General features: G+C 39.5%; 1 protein-coding gene across 7 annotated transcripts in view; it reads right to left on the bottom strand.

Annotated features, from left to right (window-relative positions):
* The window catches only part of stab2 (stabilin 2), an 84,603-nt gene extending 64,593 nt beyond the window's left edge, over nt 1–20,010 (bottom strand). Inside the window, exons 1-11 of one of the 7 annotated variants that reach the window (XM_020044328.2) lie at nt 19,922–20,010; nt 15,859–15,986; nt 9,480–9,598; nt 7,692–7,777; nt 7,543–7,609; nt 7,294–7,389; nt 5,742–5,864; nt 5,427–5,623; nt 5,133–5,263; nt 4,891–5,024; nt 4,719–4,798 (exon numbers count right to left, since the gene is read on the bottom strand). In XM_020044328.2, coding sequence (XP_019899887.1) covers nt 4,719–4,798; nt 4,891–5,024; nt 5,133–5,263; nt 5,427–5,623; nt 5,742–5,864; nt 7,294–7,389; nt 7,543–7,609; nt 7,692–7,777; nt 9,480–9,598; nt 15,859–15,986; nt 19,922–19,933 — 1,173 coding nt within the window. In that variant the 5' untranslated portion in view covers nt 19,934–20,010. Of the gene's footprint in view, nt 1–2,988; nt 3,008–3,782; nt 3,847–4,718; nt 4,799–4,890; nt 5,025–5,128; nt 5,264–5,426; nt 5,624–5,741; nt 5,865–7,293; nt 7,390–7,542; nt 7,610–7,691; nt 7,778–9,479; nt 9,599–15,858; nt 15,987–18,451; nt 18,850–19,921 lie in introns of those variants that run through there. The other 6 variants (XM_013131945.3, XM_020044329.1, XM_020044330.1 and 3 more) reach the window with 6 other exon arrangements.
* Between the last annotated feature and the right edge of the window lie 409 nt (nt 20,011–20,419).

Raw genomic sequence — 20,419 nt, 5'->3', positions numbered from 1 at the left:
ACCACTTCTTAACATCCAGCTAAGAGAAGAACACTCTGCAGAAGGTAGGCCTATCATTTTCCAAGTCTACCATGAAGAGAAGACTTCACAAGAGCAAAGAGGGTTGACCAAAAGCTGCAAACCATTCATAAGCCTCAAGTAAGGCCAGATTTTGCCAAAAAATATCTAAAAAGTGCCAGCCCAGTTTTGGAACAGCATTCTTTGGACAGTTGAAACTAAGATCAACCTGTACCAGAATGATGGGAAGAAAAATTATGGAGAAGGCTTGGAACGGCCCAAGATCCGAGGCATTCCGCATCATCTCTAAAACATGGTGGAGGCCGTGTGATGGCATGGGCATGCATGGCTTCCAATGGCACTGGATCACTTGTGTTTATTGATGATGTGACAGAAGCAGCCGGATGAATTCTGAAGTGTATAGGGATATATTGTCTGCTCAGACTCAGCTAAATTGATTGGACAGCGCTTTACATTATAGATGGACAATGGCACAAAACACACAGCGAAAGCAACCCAGGAGATTTTCAAGGAAAAGAAGTGGAATATTCTGCAATGGCCCAGTCAGTCATCTGATCTCAACCTGATTGAGCTTGCATTTCAGTTGCTGAAGACAAAACTTAAGGGGAGAAACCCACACGAACAAACAACAACTGAAGACCGCTGCAGTAAAGACCTGGCAAAGCATCACAAAGGAGGAAACCCAGCGTTTGGTGATGTCCATGCATTCCAGACTTCATAATTGTGTTAATTTGTCCAATTACATTTAACCCCTGAAATACTGTGTATAAAAATGGTTGCAATTCCTAAACATTTCATACCATATTTTTGTTCAACCCCTTGAATTAAAGCTGAAATTCTGCCCTTCAATTGCATCTCTTTTTTGATTTCAATGAGCAGTAAGCCATAATCATCAAGATTGAAACAAAAAAGGCTTGAAATATTTCACTTTATGTGTAATGAATCTAGAATATACATTGGGGAGAACAAGTATTTGATACACTGCCGATTTTGCAGGTTTTACTACATACATATTTAGAGGTCTGTAATTTTTTATCATAGGTACACTTCAACTGTGAGAGACAGAATAAAAAAAAAATCCAGAAAATAACACTGTATGATTTTTAAATAATGAATTGGCATTTTATTGCATGGACTTGCATTTTACAATACAGGACTGTATTGTAAAAGAGATAAATCTCAATAGGACTCCCTGAAATAAAGGTTGAAAAAAATAAAGTAATATTTTTTGCCACCCTCCAATAAAGACCAGAATTTTACAGAACTCTTTATATGCTTGACCAATGCACACTAATTCCAATCCCAGTGAATATGTGTGTCTATCAAAGCTATTTTTGGCCTCTCTGTGGCTTCTCTGACAAGTTCCCTTATTGGAGCGTTGAGTTTTGATGGACATAATTTACTCTGCAATGCCTGGATGATGTGATACATCTTCCATTTCCTTATTTTGATCCAACTGTGGTGACTGAGATATTCAATAACTATTATTTTCCTAATCTATGCATTTGTCAGACTTCAACTCTACTTTTTCTAGAAAGAGAGCAATTTTAATACTGCTCAAGTGGAGTTTAACGGCAAGGTACATTTCTTTCATCCGCATAAAATAGCAGATTCCACATCATAGGGATTTAATACATAAGAAAAAGTGGTTTATTTCTCTTACAAATAATTCCCTACATAAAATCAATGTCACCTTAAAATAATAGATTTTGAGCATCTGTTTTTACCGGACCACGTAAGAGGAATGTCTGTTATGGTGCTTTTCCACTGCATGGTACCGGCTCGACTCTACTCGCCTCACCTCTCCCGCTTTGGGAGCTTTTCCACTGCATGGTACCAGCTTGACTTGGCTCGGTTTGGTTTTCCACTGCAGATAGCATGCGGTTCCCACGAGCTTTGAACGTGGCAAATCAGAAGTAAACTACATCTGGATAACATGGTCACAGACCCAGTTTGAAAAACAGTGAAAAAATGTAATAGAATTATTGCCCTGCAGTATAAAAGATGACGTACTTGCAATGTTCTGTTAGATTTAAGCATATGCACCTAAGAAATCAACGCCAACACATTTAAAACAAACTACATAACCCCTCCATCTCGATTAAAAGGTAGAAATAATTGCTTTATTCATTGCCGCCTATAATACTATGCCGAATGACTCAAGAGTAGACTACTAGGCTACACCAAGCGTGCCGCACAAGCCCTGAAAAGGGAAGCCAAAACGTCTCGATCGCCCCCTGGTGAGTGGTCCTAGTATAGGTCATAAACCCCGCCTCCCCATGTTATTCAATGGGACGCGAGACCAACTTAACAATTAAATTACCCTTCAAATATATTTTTTCCGGAGCTGGTTTCTGTCATTTACTGTAGTTTGTATCACGCTAATGTAAATTCAAGAGTTTGTTTTTAAAATAAGTTGGTTTTTAGTTAGTTATTTAATGCTCTAAAAACGGTGGTGTGACGTCGTGATTGACAGCTGTGATTGACAGCTATCTGAGCCGAGGAGCCACTGAAGCGCCAACAGGCTTTTTTCGCGATCTTCGGAGGACTAAGGAGATTGGAGCTTTAAATTTAATCTCTAAATTTCTATAATTGATATAATTTCACACGGACATAATGGGTTGTTCTGCAGTAGATTGTGCTAACCGATCTGGCATTTCCAATCGATCTTTGAATTTTTTTCGGTAAGTTAAATTTATAAGCTATTTAATTAGTAAATAAATGTAATGGGCTAGCTAACGTTAGCTAAAAGACAACAAGCCTCGTTAATAGCCATGTTAATAGCTAGCAGGTGATCGTTAGCTAGAAGTTACCAATTATTTTTGTATTAGGCCTATTCTAAATTAAGGTTAAACATGATGTAAGTTAGGCTATAACATATCGTCTAGGTTTAACAAGCAAAGGTTGTACTGTACTTGAACTTGATTGAACTCTGTTTAAATGTGTGGTTAGTAGGCTACTTGTATTTACCTTATTTTAATGAGGTTGGAGTGGAACGGAGCAGACAGAGTTCACAGGAGCAGGACTCCACTTCCAAAACAGTGCAGCATGTGCTTGCGATTGATTACGGTATGCGCATTCTGCGAGGGAGAGTGAGGGCGGGGCACAGGAGTGGGGCCGTTTATTTCGCGGCTTTACTTCCTGCTCGCTACTGTGCATAACTACTGCGCAGAACTGGTCCCAAGATCGCTATCTGCACAGACGCAAGTCCAAGATGTCAGCGCCATATCGGGACACTGGCGGCTTCAGTTTTCACCAATGGAAAAGAGCGAAGGGGCTTCGTCCATTTTTTTTTTACAGTCTATGGGCTACATAAGGCAGCGTTTATACTGGTAGTTGCGAGGAAGCACGTGTGAGCGGGTAACTTTGGTCTTAAAATAGTTAGAAAGCTTGGTAGGCTGCTTCTGTTTGGCTTGAAATTACTACTTTGACCAGTGCAATGTATGCCAGTTAGCCTATAGAAAAACCCAGAGGAGGAAAAAGACGAGGCCTTTTGTAGGTTCCAAAAACAGCACGTCTTGTGGGTCTCATAGGGATAATGCCAGTGCGTAGGTCCAAACCGAGAGGTGTTTTGGGAAAATACGATTGCGTAAATTACGAGTCTGGTCATGTGTACTGGCACTGAAATTAACCCATTACAATGCAAAGACTCCTGGCACATGCGCAAAGTGGCACCATTCTCGTCTTAACCATTCTCTGACAATGGACGGCTAACATGCTTTTGAGTCACTCAAAATCAGAAGTATTCCGTGTTTACACGTCACCTTTTGGTATCGCCTCAGCTCGGTTGGAACCTCGACGAAGCAGGTACCAAAAAAGGTATCTGGTACCAGGTACTATGCCAACTTTTGTCCAGTGGAAAATCAAAAAAGGCGAGCCGAGTCGAGCTGGTACCATGCAGTGGAAAAGCTCCCTTAGTGACTGACTGAGTGACTAAATGGCTAACGCTTGTTAATAAGTAGCGAATTGGTTAGAGATGCCGACCTGCAAAGAATAGGTCCGGCGTTCGAAAACTGTTTATGGTTACATTGCAACTATTTCCGGTGGATTTTCGAAGTATGCGTCCATGCTTTTTGGGGTAATATAAGCTAGATCAAAACCAACTGGGCAGTAAAAGAGTAGGGGTTTCCACAGTTCTCTCGTAAGTTATCATCACCTATATTGATAGTTATTGTATTCATTCACGAATGAATGAAAAACTAACGTTTTTGTGCCATGAAATGAAATGGCTTTGGCAGTGTATAGATCATCTTTAATCTAGCTAGCAATTGCTCAATTTCTATTACTTTTCCAAGTAGTAAGTTAGTAGATACTAGTAAGCCTATTACTGGCTAATAAGCTATTAAAATGACCAGTGGCAAAAGCTATACATTTTATAGATGCTATTTTTGGTGGAGGTAAACTTAATAAGAAATACAATGTTAAGGCGTGAAAAGTTATCTAATGTCGAGATGCTATACTGACACTGGGCAAACGTATTGGTTCAAGACCAGTGAGGGCAACAACTTTCCTCACTTTTAAATGCGGGTCGGCTGAACTAGGCTTAACTGGTTCCTTTTCTGGTTTCAATGTAAAATATCAAGCAGAACAATATTGCAACATAGCTTTTGAAATTCAATAAAATCAGATTATTTGACAGGGGTCTGAAGTCAATGTTCATACTGTAAATAGGACCTTTTAGTGTATAATTTGTTTCTCACCGGAGTTCCTTTAAAGCCCTTGTTGACTGGGACAAAGACTGTGAAGGGGCCTAAGTTGCTCAGGGGCCAGGAAATGGTACCTGGTTGAAAGAAAGAACATGAAATCCAATACATTTTTGTCTTTAATTTTAATGAGACACGGACTGGCTAATAATTAACCAAAGAGACACACCAAAAAATGTGATAGCATTGCTGAGTTGACCAGTCCACTGGCCCCCAGGCTCTGTGTTCAGATCGTTCAGACGTTGCATAATGTTGCCATAGCAAATCTTGCCATTTCCTAGGTAACCCTTGTGACACGTGCACCTGGAACATGAGAGATGAATGAAGCTATAACAAAAAAAATCATGGTTTTATTGCACTAAACTATTCCAAAAAAAACACTTGAAATTAAAAGAACAGGAACACACTAACTCAACTACGTTCGGCTCTACTGTAGAACATCTGGCATTTTTGCTGCAGGAGTCTGGTCTGCACGCATCCTTGAGGCTACAGCTCACCCCTCCTGCCAGGTGGTCAAACCCATCCTGACACTCACAGTGAGACTAGAGAAGAAATTGAAACACTGCTCAGGGGGAAGTTGAACACACCATCAAATTATTTGGACGTTATCACAGAAGCCAGCATTTAAAATGTAATTTGACTTACATTATTGATTTATTTTATTTGGCAGTTGGAAAGTATTAACACACAAACAAACACAATTACCTTCCCTGGTCCATCATAAACACAGTGGGCGGAGTCATCAGAGCAACCTCCTAGGTTTGTTTGGCAGGGGTCTATTGGTACACACACATGACCATCTCCGCTGTAGCCCTGGGCACAGGTACACAAGTGCTTGCTGGGCCCAACATGGGCACAGGTGGCATGGACATGGCACACTTGCTGCATGCATGGGTTAATGGCTGTGTGGAAACAAATCGTTTTAAAATCGATTACATACATCAGAAAGATCCATTAGTAACCAAGAGGCCATAAGGTTATAAAATTACAAATGAGGTTCACAGTCAGTTTTTCACCTACATATGCATTGGTTTCCAAGGGTCTGGTAGCCAGGTAGACACTGACAGCGCAGTGACCCATCAAGTGTACTCTGAATACAGCGAGTGTTCTCAGGACATTGCAGAGCAGAGCATTCTGGCAGCTCTAAGAAGACATTGATAAGCAGTCATCAAGGCAGGAAAATATTTTTATTGGATGAATATACATACACTGAACAAAAATATAAATGCAAGATTTTTACTGAATTTGAATTTATATCTGCACTAATCTATGGATTTCATACAACTGGGAATAGATTTGAATCTGTTGGTAGGGTGTGGATCAGAAAAACAGTCAGTATCTAGTGTGACCCCCATTTGCCTGATTTGTGAATGACACATCTTCAGATAGTTTTGATCAGGCTGTTAAATATTGCTTGTACAATGTTTTCCCTCTTTAATGACTGAGCAAAGTAACTTGATATTGGTGAGAAGTGGAAAGCGCAGCTGTATATGTTAATCCAAAGCATCTGAAAAATGCTGAGTAGCTGATGCCTGGTGAGTATGCAGGCCATGGAAAAACTGGGACAATTCTGTTTCCAGCAATTGTGTACCCATCCTTGTGGCATGGGGATGTGATCATGCTGAAACAAGGTAATGGTGGCAGATAAATGGCTTGACAATGGGTCTCAGGATGTCATCACAATATAACATCCTGAGACCCAATAAAAGTTCCATTGATAAAGTGTGTTTGTTGTCTGTAGTTCAGTAGGAGGTTGTGCATGCCCCTACCATACCCCCACTGCCAACTTTGGTTCACAACATTGACATTGACAACGTTGCCCACACAACATCTGCGGTCGGTCTGGTACAGTTAAACCAAAATGTATCTGAAAATTCGAGATCTGATCCTTTTTACGACTGGGTTGGATACAACATTATGTAGTTGAACGTCGGATCCTGAGAGGGATAAAGAATGGAGTGGGATAAAGCATCCGACCCAGTCGTGGCTATGGATCTGTGTGATAAAATGTGAAATAACGACTGTATCTGGAATGTTATTATAAGAAAACATCCTTATTATAATAAAATAACATAATTCACATTTCCTATGTTGGTTCATGACAGGTTATTTGAGCTTTCATCTCTCTTCTCCGCATGTCTCGTCTGTTTTGAGCTCCTACTGAACTTGCAACATTGTTTCTATTGGCTATGGTCCATGGCTCAGATATCTATTTTGTAACAATTTCAACTGAGTTTTGCAATAAGATGCTTATGTTATGAGGCTTGGTGGTTACCAAGAGTCTGGTTGGATGTACTGATAAATTCTCAGTGATGTTGAAGGTAGAGAAAATAAAATTCCATTCTTGGGCAACACCTCTGGTGGAAATGTTCCTGCAGTCAGCATGCCAATATTGTAATCGATAGCATTGTGTTGTCAAAACGGCACATTTTACTGTATATTAACGTATTATTTTATGTTCCCCAGCAAAATGTATGTAATGATCATGCTGTTTAATCAGCTCTTTGATATTCCACAGGTAGATACAGTTGCAGGATGTATCATAGGCATGCACCATTACTAGTTATCTTACCCAGGTCACAATTTTGGCCTTTATACCCAGAGAAACAGGTGCATTTCCCATCACCGTGGATACCAGCACTACAGAGACCATGCACACACTTACAGGCTGACGGACCCAGAATGAAGAATGCAATTGACAGAGAAAGAAGCAGGTTTGTATTAGCATTAGTTGGTATTGGTATGCAATATATCATCAATAAATAGTACCATCATAAAAAATCTGAATCTTGATTTGAATGAAAGGGATTGAGTTGGTTACCAGAGCTACAGGTTGGACCATAAAGATTATCTGCACAGTCTTCACATGCAGTTCCCACAAAGCCTGGCTGAGGATGACAAAAATGGTGACAGACCATTATATGTTTGTGTGTGCATGGTGCGTATGTGTGTGTATATATCATCCAGTACCTTACAGCTGCAGGTGCCATTGCCGCCCATGCCTTCAGAACACACTCCATTATTACTGCAGGGTCTCTCTGCATCCTGTGGGCACTCTGTAACAGGAAGACAACGACATTCACATTTGTCTCATGTCATTGGAAAGTTAGAAAACCTCAATGAGACAAAAGGGAGGGGCTGAAGAACTATATTGTTCCAATGCCCAGGTTGGCATTTTGCGTGACAATGGCGAGGATGTACGAAAGCCATATCTGCTGAGTAAGCAGATGTGTTACACTTCAAATACACAAGCACATCCTTTTCTCCTCTTCCTTCTCCTCCTCTCCTCTTTATTTTTCCTCTCCTGTGTCATCTCTCTTTCCTTATCAGAGTGACATATCATCACCCATTCCCTCCCTCTCTTCCCTCAAGATACACACACACGCACACACAGGAAACCAGCAGAGGGTTGCAAAGGGTCTTCTCACAATCAGCACACAAGGAAATCAGGTTTTGTAGATTGTCACTCAATTGCCATTTCAAGCAGATTCTAACATTGTTATATTATTCAGCCTTTACCCATTAGAAAAATGTATGCACTCCCAATCCACACTCTCGAAAAGAGTGATCTACTAAATATCTACTAAATATTAATGTAAACTGGGAAAATCATAATTTAGTAAAAGTAGCATTGTTACAATAGTTTTAAGCAGGATTACCCATGTGGGTGGTACACAGGGAGACTGGAACGGATTGGCTAGCAAGTTAACCATTTCAAAGAGGTAAGCTAAAGAAAGTGAGTGGACAGCGAGGAGGGCTGCTGAGGACACAGACCTGAGTTTGTCCCTAATTGGTTCCCTTCTGCAATACCATCAAATCTGCTTTTCCCTGATCATCTTCATCATCCATTCTCCCTTCATGCTCCGGTCACAATTATATATTAGTGTTATCCAAGTATACACATTAACGCATGTGATTCATTTAAAATGTTTAACGCCGATAATTCTTTTCAACAACCGAACACTTTTGGCACTTGACCTGCACTGGAGCTGTTTGATGCGCTTCACAAAAACTTTACTTTCTATACATTGAACACCTCACACTTGTATGTTACCCTGACACAGCAAATCAAGGAGACTGGAATAAAGGAATATGGTCCCTGCTTTCAATGACCTCCTAATATAATCCCTGATATGAGAAAAATTGTGAGAACAAGGGAAAATGGAGTGTGTGTGTGAGGGGAGATAAGATGGGGTCTATGACAGGAACAACAAAGAAATATAAAAAGGAAGCCTGCACTTGGTGCTCTCAAGGTATCAGCACATTCCTTCAAGACAGGGGCTAGCCCTAATTGAGAGGAAGGAAGTCTGAAAGTCCCTTGCTCCGAAAGGCTTAACCTGCATCCTGCCTAATACTTCAGACACTTGGCTAACAATGTGGGTTGTGTTGGCCTGGTGGTTGCACACAGGACACTCCAGACAACATTGGACAGTTTCATTGTGTAAACTAAGTATACATTTTTTCTCATAACAGTGCCATTTCCACTCTTCCTTTTCAAAGGCACACACACTTTCCTGCTTTTTTTTTCAAACAGCATTCTGTACTTGGATTTTGTGGCAATGGCAGCCAAGTACAGATTTGAACATATCCTATCCAAATAATCCCCACAGCTCAATGTTACAAAAAAAACATGAGCAATATGAGAACCCTCTGAGTTTCAACTCAATGTTTCACCACTCTCCAAAATGTTAGCGTTTTCATTTTGTGTTTCTTTCCTCATCAATGCAGTACAGTGATCAATGACAGTGCTTTACTCACCAATGCAGTCCACTCCCCAGTAGCCTGGACAGCACTGTGGCTCCACCACCTCCTTGAAACATTCATGAGAACAGCCACTTATAGACAGCACCTGGGTTGCCATGGTACTCACACGGTACCTACAGAGTCAAGTTAGAGTTTTGTTGTGAAACGGCATTTTAGAGTATTACAGTACCTCAAATGTACACATAGCAAAATTCCACATGTACTATGTTCCCAATAACAAAACACGTTGAATCTTTTTTATGTAATATTTATTCAACCAGGTTAAAGGGGAACAAAGGCAAAAATCAATGATCTGTCTAAGTTAATAAATCTTTTGAAAGTAATTGCTAAACTTTCTTTCTAAGTTCTAATGTTCTCAATGAGTTACAACAGGGTCGAGCAAAACCTAGAGCAGAAAATAATTATCCATTGTTGAGGCATTCTTTTCTGAGATATTAAATATTAGTGATAGCTATATACACTCACCTAACGGATTATTAGGAACACAATACTAATACTGTGTTTGACCCCCTTTCACCTTCAGAACTGCCTTAATTCTACATGGCATTGATTCAACAAGGTGCTGAAAGCATTCTTTAGAAATGTTGGCCCATATTGATAGGATAGCATCTTGCAGTTGATGGAGATTTGTGGGATGCACATCCAGGGCACGAAGCTCCCGTTCCACCACATCCCAAAAATGCTCTATTGGGTTGAGATCTGGTGACTGTGGGGGCCATTTCAGTACTGTGAACTCATTGTCATGTTCAAGAAACCAATTTGAAATGATTCAGGCTTTGTGACATGGTGCATTATCCTGCTGGAAGTAGCCATCAGAGGATGGGTACATGGTGGTCATAAGGGGATGGACATCGTCAGAAACAATTCTCAGGTAGGCTGTGGCATTTAAACGATGCCCAATTGGCACCAGGCAACATTCTTCCAGTCTTCAACTGTCCAATTTTGGTGAGCTCATGCAAATTGTAGCCTCTTTTTCCTATTTGTAATGGAGATGAGTGGTACCCGGTGGGGTCTTCTGCTGTTGTAGCCCATCCGCCTTAAGGTTGTGCGTGTTGTGGCTTCACAAATGCTTTGCTGCATACCTCGGTTGTAACGAGTGGTTATTTCAGTCAAAGTTGCTCTTCTATCAGCTTGAATCAGTCTGCCCATTCTCCTCTGACCTCTAGCATCAACAAGGCATTTTCGCCCACAGGACTGCCGCATACTGGACGTTTTTCCCTTTTCACACCATTCTTTGTAAACCCTGGAAATGGTTGTGCGTGAAAATCCCAGTAACTGAGCAGATTGTGAAATACTCAGACTGGCCCGTCAGGCACCAACAACCATGCCATGCTCAAATTTGCTTAAATCACCTTTCTTTCCCATTCTGACATTCAGTTTGGAGTTCAGGAGATTGTCTTGACCAGGACCACACCTCTTAATGCATTGAAGCAACTGCAATGTGATTGGTTGATTAGATAATTGAACAGGTGTTCCTAATAATCCTTTAGGTGAGTGTACATGTGCAATGTAAATGTTTTATTTTATGTTAAGAGTGCAAAACAATTTCTCTGTCCATGTATTAGTAATCTTTGATATGTTTTGTTAAATGTTTTGTTGGTAAATGTTTTTCTAGTGACTGCACCAAAAACGCAATTTGTGTTCATTAACAGATGTTATTGTTTACTTCAGGGATAAGAAGCCAGTTTGCCAAAACACTGTCTAGACTGTTGCTCTTAATTTGGGGTGCAAAATAACATTACGTTTATTAAACAAAACAACCTGGACAAGATGTAGCATTAGCTAACTTAAAATCTAGCCTTGCATTGTACCCTATTTTGCAATTAATCTAACAAGCTAGCTTGATCACAATGCCCTGAGAAAAATGTGCTGAGCAACATTTGCGAAAGTTCTGTTGAAAAAAAATGTGTAGCTAATAAGTTGTTGTTTTGGGAATCAAAAATGATTAACACAGCTTTGTGGTAGATGTGGATTTCACCAACTAGTAAGCTACTTTAGCTTTTTAATACATCTGATGCCGTTTTCACAAAACATTTAATCCTACCACTAGGAGGACTCCTAAACAGCAAAGCTGTGAACCCTATTGACCAAGCTGCTAAGACCAACTTTAACTAAGGAATGGTGAGGAGTCTTAGGCCTAGTCCACACATAAACAGGTATTTTTTTAAACAGGGATTTTTCTACCGGTATATATTTTTGGCCTTTTGTCCACATGCAAACTGCATGACCTTTGAAAAACTCCTTCCAGGGTGAAAGTTTTTCAGTATTTAAGTGTAGACAGGGAAAACTGAGATTTGTTGCTTGTTTTTTCAGTGTGAACAGAGATTTTTTTTAAACACTGCTTGTACGGACAGGATAAGAATGAAGGAGAAAAAACAACGTTAAACAAATAACCATGTGTGGACTAGGCCTTAAGCTAAGAAAAAGGGCGGGGTTCACCCGGTTGTTCTGAAATGTCGTGTTCCACGAACAAGCCTACTTACTGTGCCCACAATGATTGGCTGATAGGAGATGGGTCTCTGTCAGTGAATTCTTCATAGAAGTACTGTACAATGATGTGTCATGTTGCCATATTGAAATAAAGATATTAAAATAAAAATGTAGGGTAAGTGTCACTGATTAAACATGAAACCAAGAATGACATAGTGACTAGTCAAGATATGTTCAGCTATTGTCTGGCCGCTCGTAACGAAATGCCCATTCATCTTTTGATGGTGCAATAATTTGTGCAATTATGTGTCCCATCTATAGCACCAACTACACCGGGTGGTCCAGGAAGTTGGCTTTGTTTCTTTGTAGATGGCGAATGAGGAAACCGAATGCTTTGTCAGAAGATATGGGATCTGGAGAGGGCATTAATTGTTTGATATAATATTCTCAGACAGATGACTGAGATATACATAGTTCGTCTACACTACATAGCTGCATTATCCCTGTGGCCATGTAGTGTAGACTTGTCACAACCTTGATCTCTGGTGTTATTGGGTTGTTTCTGTTTGTTGGTGGAGTTTGTTGGTGGAGTACTATGATCATAATACCCTCGCGATTAAGCCAATACCTTTTTAAAAGCTTGGGGTCATTAAGTGTTTCTAAAATGTTGACCGGATTACAAGGCGGTTTGCGGGCAGCAGCCATTTTAGGACTGTTTGTGATATTGGTCCTAGTAACTTAGGAGTCCTCTTGACTAATCCTAACTTTCCCCAGGTTTAGGAGCTGGTTTTAGGGCTAAAACGCTCTAAAACCAATACTCCTAGGCCAATATTAGTCCTATATTAGGACTGACACTTATTTTCTAAATCAGCAAGTTAGAAGCTACTTTTAGTCTAAAGATGTTTTGTGAACACGGCCTCTGGCAGTTATGTCATGGTTAATCTAATGGATATTCATGTAGTGGTAAAAAATACATTGTAAATGAGTCTGGTGAGAATTTATAGTAAGTGAAACACCGCAAATTGTCCCTTTGTCCACCTCTGTTTTCTAGCTAGCTTCACATTAAAAAACTGGTAGATTACAATGCAAACATGGACTCCATGTGATTGTAAATCTGGAACAGAAGACCATCACAATGGGTTGTGTATGGTAATCCTTTAAATCTCAAAGATGGTAATTTATCTCAAAAGATATTTTTGAAATTCAATTATCAGGGATCCGATCCGTTATCTGACTGGGTTGCATACAAAATGTAGTTGACCATCAGACCATCAGAGTTGACAGATCAAATATGGTGGCCAAGAATCTCTGTGATAATTTGTGGAATATCGACTCTATCTGAAATTATATTACTGTATCAGAAAATATCCTGACAATAATAATATAATTCACATTTTCCAATTTGTATAGTCTGTTTTGAGCTTCTACTGAACTTGGAACATTGTTTCTATTGGTAATGGTTCACGGCTCAGATAACCTATTTTGTCACAATTTCAAATGGCATATTCTATCAAATACATTTATGTTATGAGGCTTCGTGTTTAGGACTGTTGTAAAGGAATTGGAAATACACTAAAAATTAAGGGAACACAATTGTGAATCAATGTCACCTGTTTTGGTGCAAATGAAAGTGACAAAAGGTGCACTGGGGAGGAAACAGCAAGACAACCCTCAAAAAGGGAATGGTTTTGCAGGTGGTGGCCACAGACAATTGCACTCTCTTTATCCTTCCTGACTGATTCTTCTCTTGTTTTACATTTTGCTAGTGTCCATATCACTACTGGTAGCATGAGGTGGTACCTGCAACCCATTCAGGTTGCACAGGTAGTCCATCTCCTTAAGCAATAGTCCATTTTACAAAGAAATGAAAGTGCACAATATAGCAGAGGACAGAAAGTGCAGAGATTAAACAGTGTTGTAAAGGATGAGTAGTTTGCTTCACCCAATCTGAAAGATACACAGTCTTGTACCATTAACTTTTTCCAATATATCATTGTTTTAAAAAAATAGTTTCTAATCTTTTAAATTCATCAATTACCCGATAGCTTTGGGTACTTAGATATCCTTGCAAACAACCTTAACCAGTATGTTTTTTAAATTTCTATGCTACAAAATTATAGGCATGAAACTTTCTCTAAAGCGTTTTTGCAAAATGAGGGATTGTGCTTGTTGCCACCCTATTGTTTTCCACTTCACTAAAGCTTTGTGAAATGATATTCACTACATGAAAAAACCTAATAATGCGTAGTACACGACATGTACAATTTATATTATTAGCAAAATAATTTGACATGCCAAATCATGTGACATTCCATGTGTGTTTGGTTTTAATTCTGACCATAGGACATTGTTAAAGCTTTACTCCTCAATACTTAAATATGATATAATCTACATGGCAGCATACACTACCGTTCAAAAGTTCTTAGTTTTTGGCAATTTTGAGCCTGTATTTCGAACCCACACACACACTGATGCTGAAGATATTGAACCAATAATAATAATAATAATAATAATAATTTATTGCATTTGTAAAGCGCTAATCTCAAAGTGCATGAAATAAAAGAAATAAGAAATTAGTAATATTAAATAAATAAAATAACAATTAGATTAAATTAAAGAGCAGGTCAGATAAGTAGACAGGGAAAGGTGAAAACATTTGATTTACACTGCTATGTTATTGTGCTGGAGGGAGTAGGGTCAGTTCTCCTTCTCCACTGTAAATCTTTGTAAATTGCTCTTTAAAATGTGCCTTGTCTACTGCTACATTTAAACTTAGGACAAGAGGTCTTGGCCCACACTTGGCTCCAGTGTACCTGGCTCGAAAGACTTGTTGCTGTCCCTGTCTAAAGTCCTCCTGGTTGTGTTGCAGATCAAGACGATACTTTTTGCAGATCAAGACGATATTGCCAATCTGCTGTCCCTGTCTTTGTCCCTCCGGTAATGCTTCTGACCTGGATTAGGTTTTATAGACTCAGCCCACATGCATTTATTAATTATTATTTGTTCAATTTGTACTCTCAAAATGTTCACCCGGCACAGCCAGAAGAGGACTGGAAAACAGCCAGACCACCACCCCTGCCATGGGCACCAGCCTTTTCCAGATAGTTATAGCCAGGTGGACATGTTTCATTTAGTATGTAGGAATCCCCATTTCTTTGCCACATTTCTGTCAAGCAAAAAAGTCATTGGTCAATGTCCTTGATGAACTCGTAATAATATAGTTTTGTTTGTTAGACTGCACATTAAACAGTGCCTGTCTTAAAGGGGCCTGATTTAAAGATGGAACATGGACATGTTAACTTGTTTAAGACAGTCAAATTCTACATGGCATAAAGCTGGTAGAGTTGAAAAAGAGGGCAATGTACAGAACTTTGTGGACAATGTTGTTTTTTGAATTATTTTATAAGCTCATTACTAACATATTGTTTAATCCTATAAAAGACTGAAATGAAGGACATTCAGATCTACTCAAGATAATTTCTTCATAGTTTTAAGAGATCTTCAAGTAATACGTGTAACTTCCATCTAGATTTTTAATGCAAATATTCAAAAGAAAACAATCGGCTAGCTCGACTGAGTTGATAACAGAGAGTACCGTTTTAAATTTAAATGTTTGATTTTGAAAGAAAAAAAGATACAGCTGATCAGTACTTGATTAGATGATAAGTTATTCAAGAACAATCAACTTAGGCAGCCATAAAGGCACCATGTCAACCAGAATGGACTAGTCTGAATAAGGCCATTATTGCTTCTTTAATCAGCACAACAGTTTTCAGCTGTGCTAACATAATCACAAAAGGGTTTTCTAATGATCAATTAGCCTTTTAAAATGATATATTTGGATTTGCAAATACAACCTGCCATTGTTACACAGGAATAATGGTTGCTGATGATGGGCCTCTGTGCACCTATGTAGATATTATACATCTCCTTGACCACTTACTTGCAGTCTGGGTTTCCCTTGCCAATGCTCTTCTTGCTGAAGCCGGCAGGACAGCCCACATTTGAACTCATACTACATGAGTGGCAGTCTGTCTTGGTCATCACTAGAGTTGTCTTGTCACACCGGTTCTGTTATAGAGCAGAGAGAAGACATGTTAACAGAAAATCCTGTATGTATACATATTTTGCCATGGCACTTGAAACAATTTTCAGATAGGCTAATATCATGTCTGATGTTATAACTTGAGACACAGACTTTATTCTGTCAGAAAAGTGAGGAAATTTACAGGAGAGTTTTTCTGAGCTGTCGGACCCCGAAGCATTTGCATTTATTGGCTATGTCTAGTGCTGGCCCACAGTAATAATAAATACATTGGATTTTAAGTACCTTTCGAGAAACCAAAGGACACTGTACAGCATAAAAGCATTGCCCCTCCAGATAATCTGTGCCCTCCCCATTGTGTTTCCCCATAAACACTGCAAACTGTATATGAAATTTGATATGCCCCCTCATTTATAAACAAAAAAACAAACCAGTCAAGTCTAGTTCTGCCAGCCCGTGATTAGAAGGGATGAATGTGGTTATCCCTGGCTGGATTTGAGCCATAGATTCCTAGGTGGCAGACTGTGTCTTTAACCACTACGCTATTGAAACAGTGGGCTGTGTTGCACGTGTGTAGAGACGTGGTGTCTGTTTACTTCTGTATTGTCAATCCAATTAGTTCGAAAGTTTAATTGACTCCAATCACTCCATGGATGGTTTGTTTCTTTAGAAAACAATTGACAGTTGAATAGCTAGGCTATTTAAACTATGCCATGTAAATCGAAAAACGAGAGCAATATGTTCATTGTCGGTGCTGTTTGTACATCACAATATAGCCATAAACAGTCTTACTTTAGGATTAATATAATGAAGCTATTGAAGCTTGTATCCAGCAAAGTTTAAGTGTATCCTGGACAAATCCTAATGCCAAATTTTCTTTTGGCCGTGGCAATAATCTAACCCCGGTTGACTGGGTGGCATTCCGCGTTTCTAACCACTATGCAATTTAACAATGCTACAAGCTACACAGAGGGAAAAGCCAGCATGAACAAGTCAGTCTTAATTCTGTATTTAAAGGTGGTGAAGGAATCTGAGTAGCGGGTGGCTGAAGGGAGGGTATTAAAGAGTTAGGGGCTGCGACACTGAATGGCCAGTCCACTATGACAGAGAGTCTAATCTCTGTCCAGTGACAGAGAGGAGCAGAGACTACGAGAGGGGGTGTGTACAGTGCTGTGCAAAGGATTTAGGCAGGTGTGGAAAAAAATAATAAGAAATTGACATGTTAATAATTTATATTTATCAATTAACAAAATGCAAGTGAGTGAACAGAAGAAAAAATATATTTACATTGAATATATATTTTCACTGTATGTTTGGGGTCATTATCATGCTGCAGAATACATTTGGGGCCAATCAGATGCCTCCCTGAAAGAATTGCATGATGGATAAGTATCTGCCTGCACTTCTCAGCATTGAGGAGGCTGTTAATTCCGACCAAATCCCCAAACTCCACCGTGATTTACTGCTGCCTGCCGACATTCATTTATTTACCGCTCCCCAGCCCTACGGTGAATAAACTGCCTTCTGCTACTATTTAAAATGTTGACTTATCAGCACAGAGCACCTGCTGCCATCTTTCTGCACCCCAGTTTCTGTGTTTTCATGCTTAGTTGAGACGCTTGGCTTTATATCCACATCGGAGGTATGGCTTTTTGGCTGCAAGTCCTCCATAAAGGCCACTTCTGACCAGATTTCTCTGGACTGTAGATGGGTGTACCAGGGGCCCACGGTTTTCTGCCAATTCTGAGCGTATGGCACTGCTGGACATCTTACAATTGCGAAGGGAAGTAAGAATCATGTGTCTTCCATCTGATGAAGTAGGTTTCCTTGGCTGGCCACTGCGTCTACAGTCATCAATGTGCCCATATCTTTGTGCTTCTTCAATAGAGCTTGGACAGCACATCTGGAAACCCCTGTCTGCCTTGAAATTTCTGCCTGGGAGAGACTGCTGATGTAGTATAACTACCTTCTGTCTTGTTGCTGTGCTCAGTCTTGCCATGGTGTAAGACTTTTGACAATAAACTGTCTTCAGCAACCTCAACTTCTTAGCTGAGTTTGGCTTTTCCTCACCCTCCTACACAGCTGTTTCTGTTTCAGTTAATGATCGTGTTTCGATGTAAATATTGAATTGATGATCATTATCGTTTTTTTTTTTTATGATTGCTTAATCATATAACTGACTATATACCTACAAAATCCCTGACTTTGTGCAGGTGTACCTAGAATAATTGATGCTATTTTGAAGGCAAAGGGGACACACCAAATGTTCATTTGATTTAGATTTGTCTTCTGAACACTCACTTTGCATTTTATTAATTTATTAATTATCAATCTAATTTTTAAAGCATTCTTACATTACTGCATTTATCATAACTTAGAACCAAACACCAAACCCTCCTAGTGAGAAAAAACAATGTTTGTACATTACGATTAGCTTTGCTCTAAGTGAACCCCTGGGTTTAATTGTGTGCATCATCACACAATAACTTACCTTGGAAGAAGCAGCAGAGGCATTAAGGCAGTGTTCTAACCCCAGAAGTAGCAGCATGAGCAGCAGTGATCCAATGACTGGACTGGTCTGGAGCTCCATACCTGTTTGAACTCAGGATCTCTCTATCACCCTTCGTCTTTTCTCTCTTTATGGTCTCCTTATCGTCTTAGTTTCTTAGTGTGGTGTTACTTTCTGTTTCCTTGTTGTTCCCTCCCTGTACCTCTCTGACTCTTTTGCTGTTACTTTGAGTCACAATGTTTTACTCTACTTCTCCATCGTTCTCACTCCACGTCTGAAGATAGTCAGTGGACTGTGACAGTTCACTTAGCCCATTTTACTTTAACATCCCCCTCCTCTCACCCCCTCCCCTCAACTCCACACTTTCCTGTGCCAATACTACTGGAGAGGGGCAACTGCATTCATATCACCCACGCAACTGCATTCATACCACCCATTCATACCCACGCGAATACGCGATATACAAACATACACGCATACAGTATACTGTGTATTACACCACATGCATGTATGTGAACACAGAAATACACTCAACACATGACACCCACCCACCCAAACAAAAATGTAAGAATATACTTCTGCATGTATACACGCGCACACACACATACACGCACACACACGCACGCACACACATACACACACGCGCACACACACTTCCCCACAGACATAAAGACACACACACAAAACAACTTCACCCATCCATACCCTATCCACTGTCAGCAGTTGGGAGGTTTGGGGGGTTATGTTCAAACAGTGAATTTGGCGCGCAAGAGAATGGCAGGATATCCTGGGCTGTAAATAAGATTCACCCTTTCTGTCCCCATGCTCTCTTCCTGACAGCATTTTGCCCTGTAATGATTTTCAGATCCAGCACTTTTTTTTCAAATCTCAGGATGGCATGTTAGTGCTAAGTGAGAATTCTGGTCTCAGGTAATTTAAGCACTACAGGCTATAGTTATAATCTATTAGTCCAAAGCAAGTCCTTTCAACTTAAGGTGCACTTTTTTGGGATGACTTTTATTTTATGGGCTATTTTAAATCAGCAGTTGATAATCTAGTACACTTAATACTTAATTGTAACAGTTAATTGTTTAATTGAAGTATGATCATGTTGAGGCTGGGGCCAGCCTATTCTATCTACTGTTCTATCTGGCATTAGCCAAATTGTCTGACTATTTTACATAGATTAGCCATGAGCTAATAGCTCTTTGTTTTCTGTATGGTTATATGTGTTGGCTAGATATTAGCTACTGTAACTAAATAGCTGGCAAAGATTAGAAACAGGCCCAATTCTTGACAGCGAACTATCATTAGGCTTCTCGTTACAAATGGAAAAGATGCACTATCGCTAATGTTACCTAGGTGACTTAAAAATGGAATCGCTTGAGCTACCAGACCAGAACAAAGCATGAAGGCAGGTTTTTTCCTTAGTTTTAGCTATTCTATATTTACCTTCCAAGTCATGAGTCCAATGACTAGTCCAAGTCAAGTCTTAAATCCTTTGAACAGATTGCAAGTCAAGCCACAAGTCAATTTATTGGTGACTTAGTGTGACTTGAGTCCAAGTGTGCGACTTGAGTCATCAACTCTGCCATAATCTAACACCAACATAAAAGTGGCTTGCACAATTTTAGTTTAATGCCGAGATACAGGCATAATGTTTGTTTGAATTAAAACAATGTTAAACTTTTGCGTCCAACCAACTCAGCAATGTGTTTTTAAATATTCTTATCTAACCAAATCCCAAGGTATTTATAGAAAATAACATTTTGTATAACAAAATCAACCAAATTTAGAAGTCGAAGTAGAGAAAAAAATAAACTTTGTTTTGTTTGCATTTACAGTATTCTTTTCACGTACTATTATCAATAGTATGACGCAGTGTTTCAAAACTCTTAGCACAAGACTCCAAACAGATCATACTTGTAAATCATTAAATCTTGCATTTAA

Source organism: Esox lucius, chromosome 23 (genome assembly GCF_011004845.1).
Source record: "Esox lucius isolate fEsoLuc1 chromosome 23, fEsoLuc1.pri, whole genome shotgun sequence".
NCBI classification, from domain to species: Eukaryota; Metazoa; Chordata; class Actinopteri; order Esociformes; family Esocidae; genus Esox; species Esox lucius.
The sequence above is the reverse complement of the archived record's forward strand: the minus strand, read 5'-3'. Positions and strand labels throughout refer to the sequence as shown.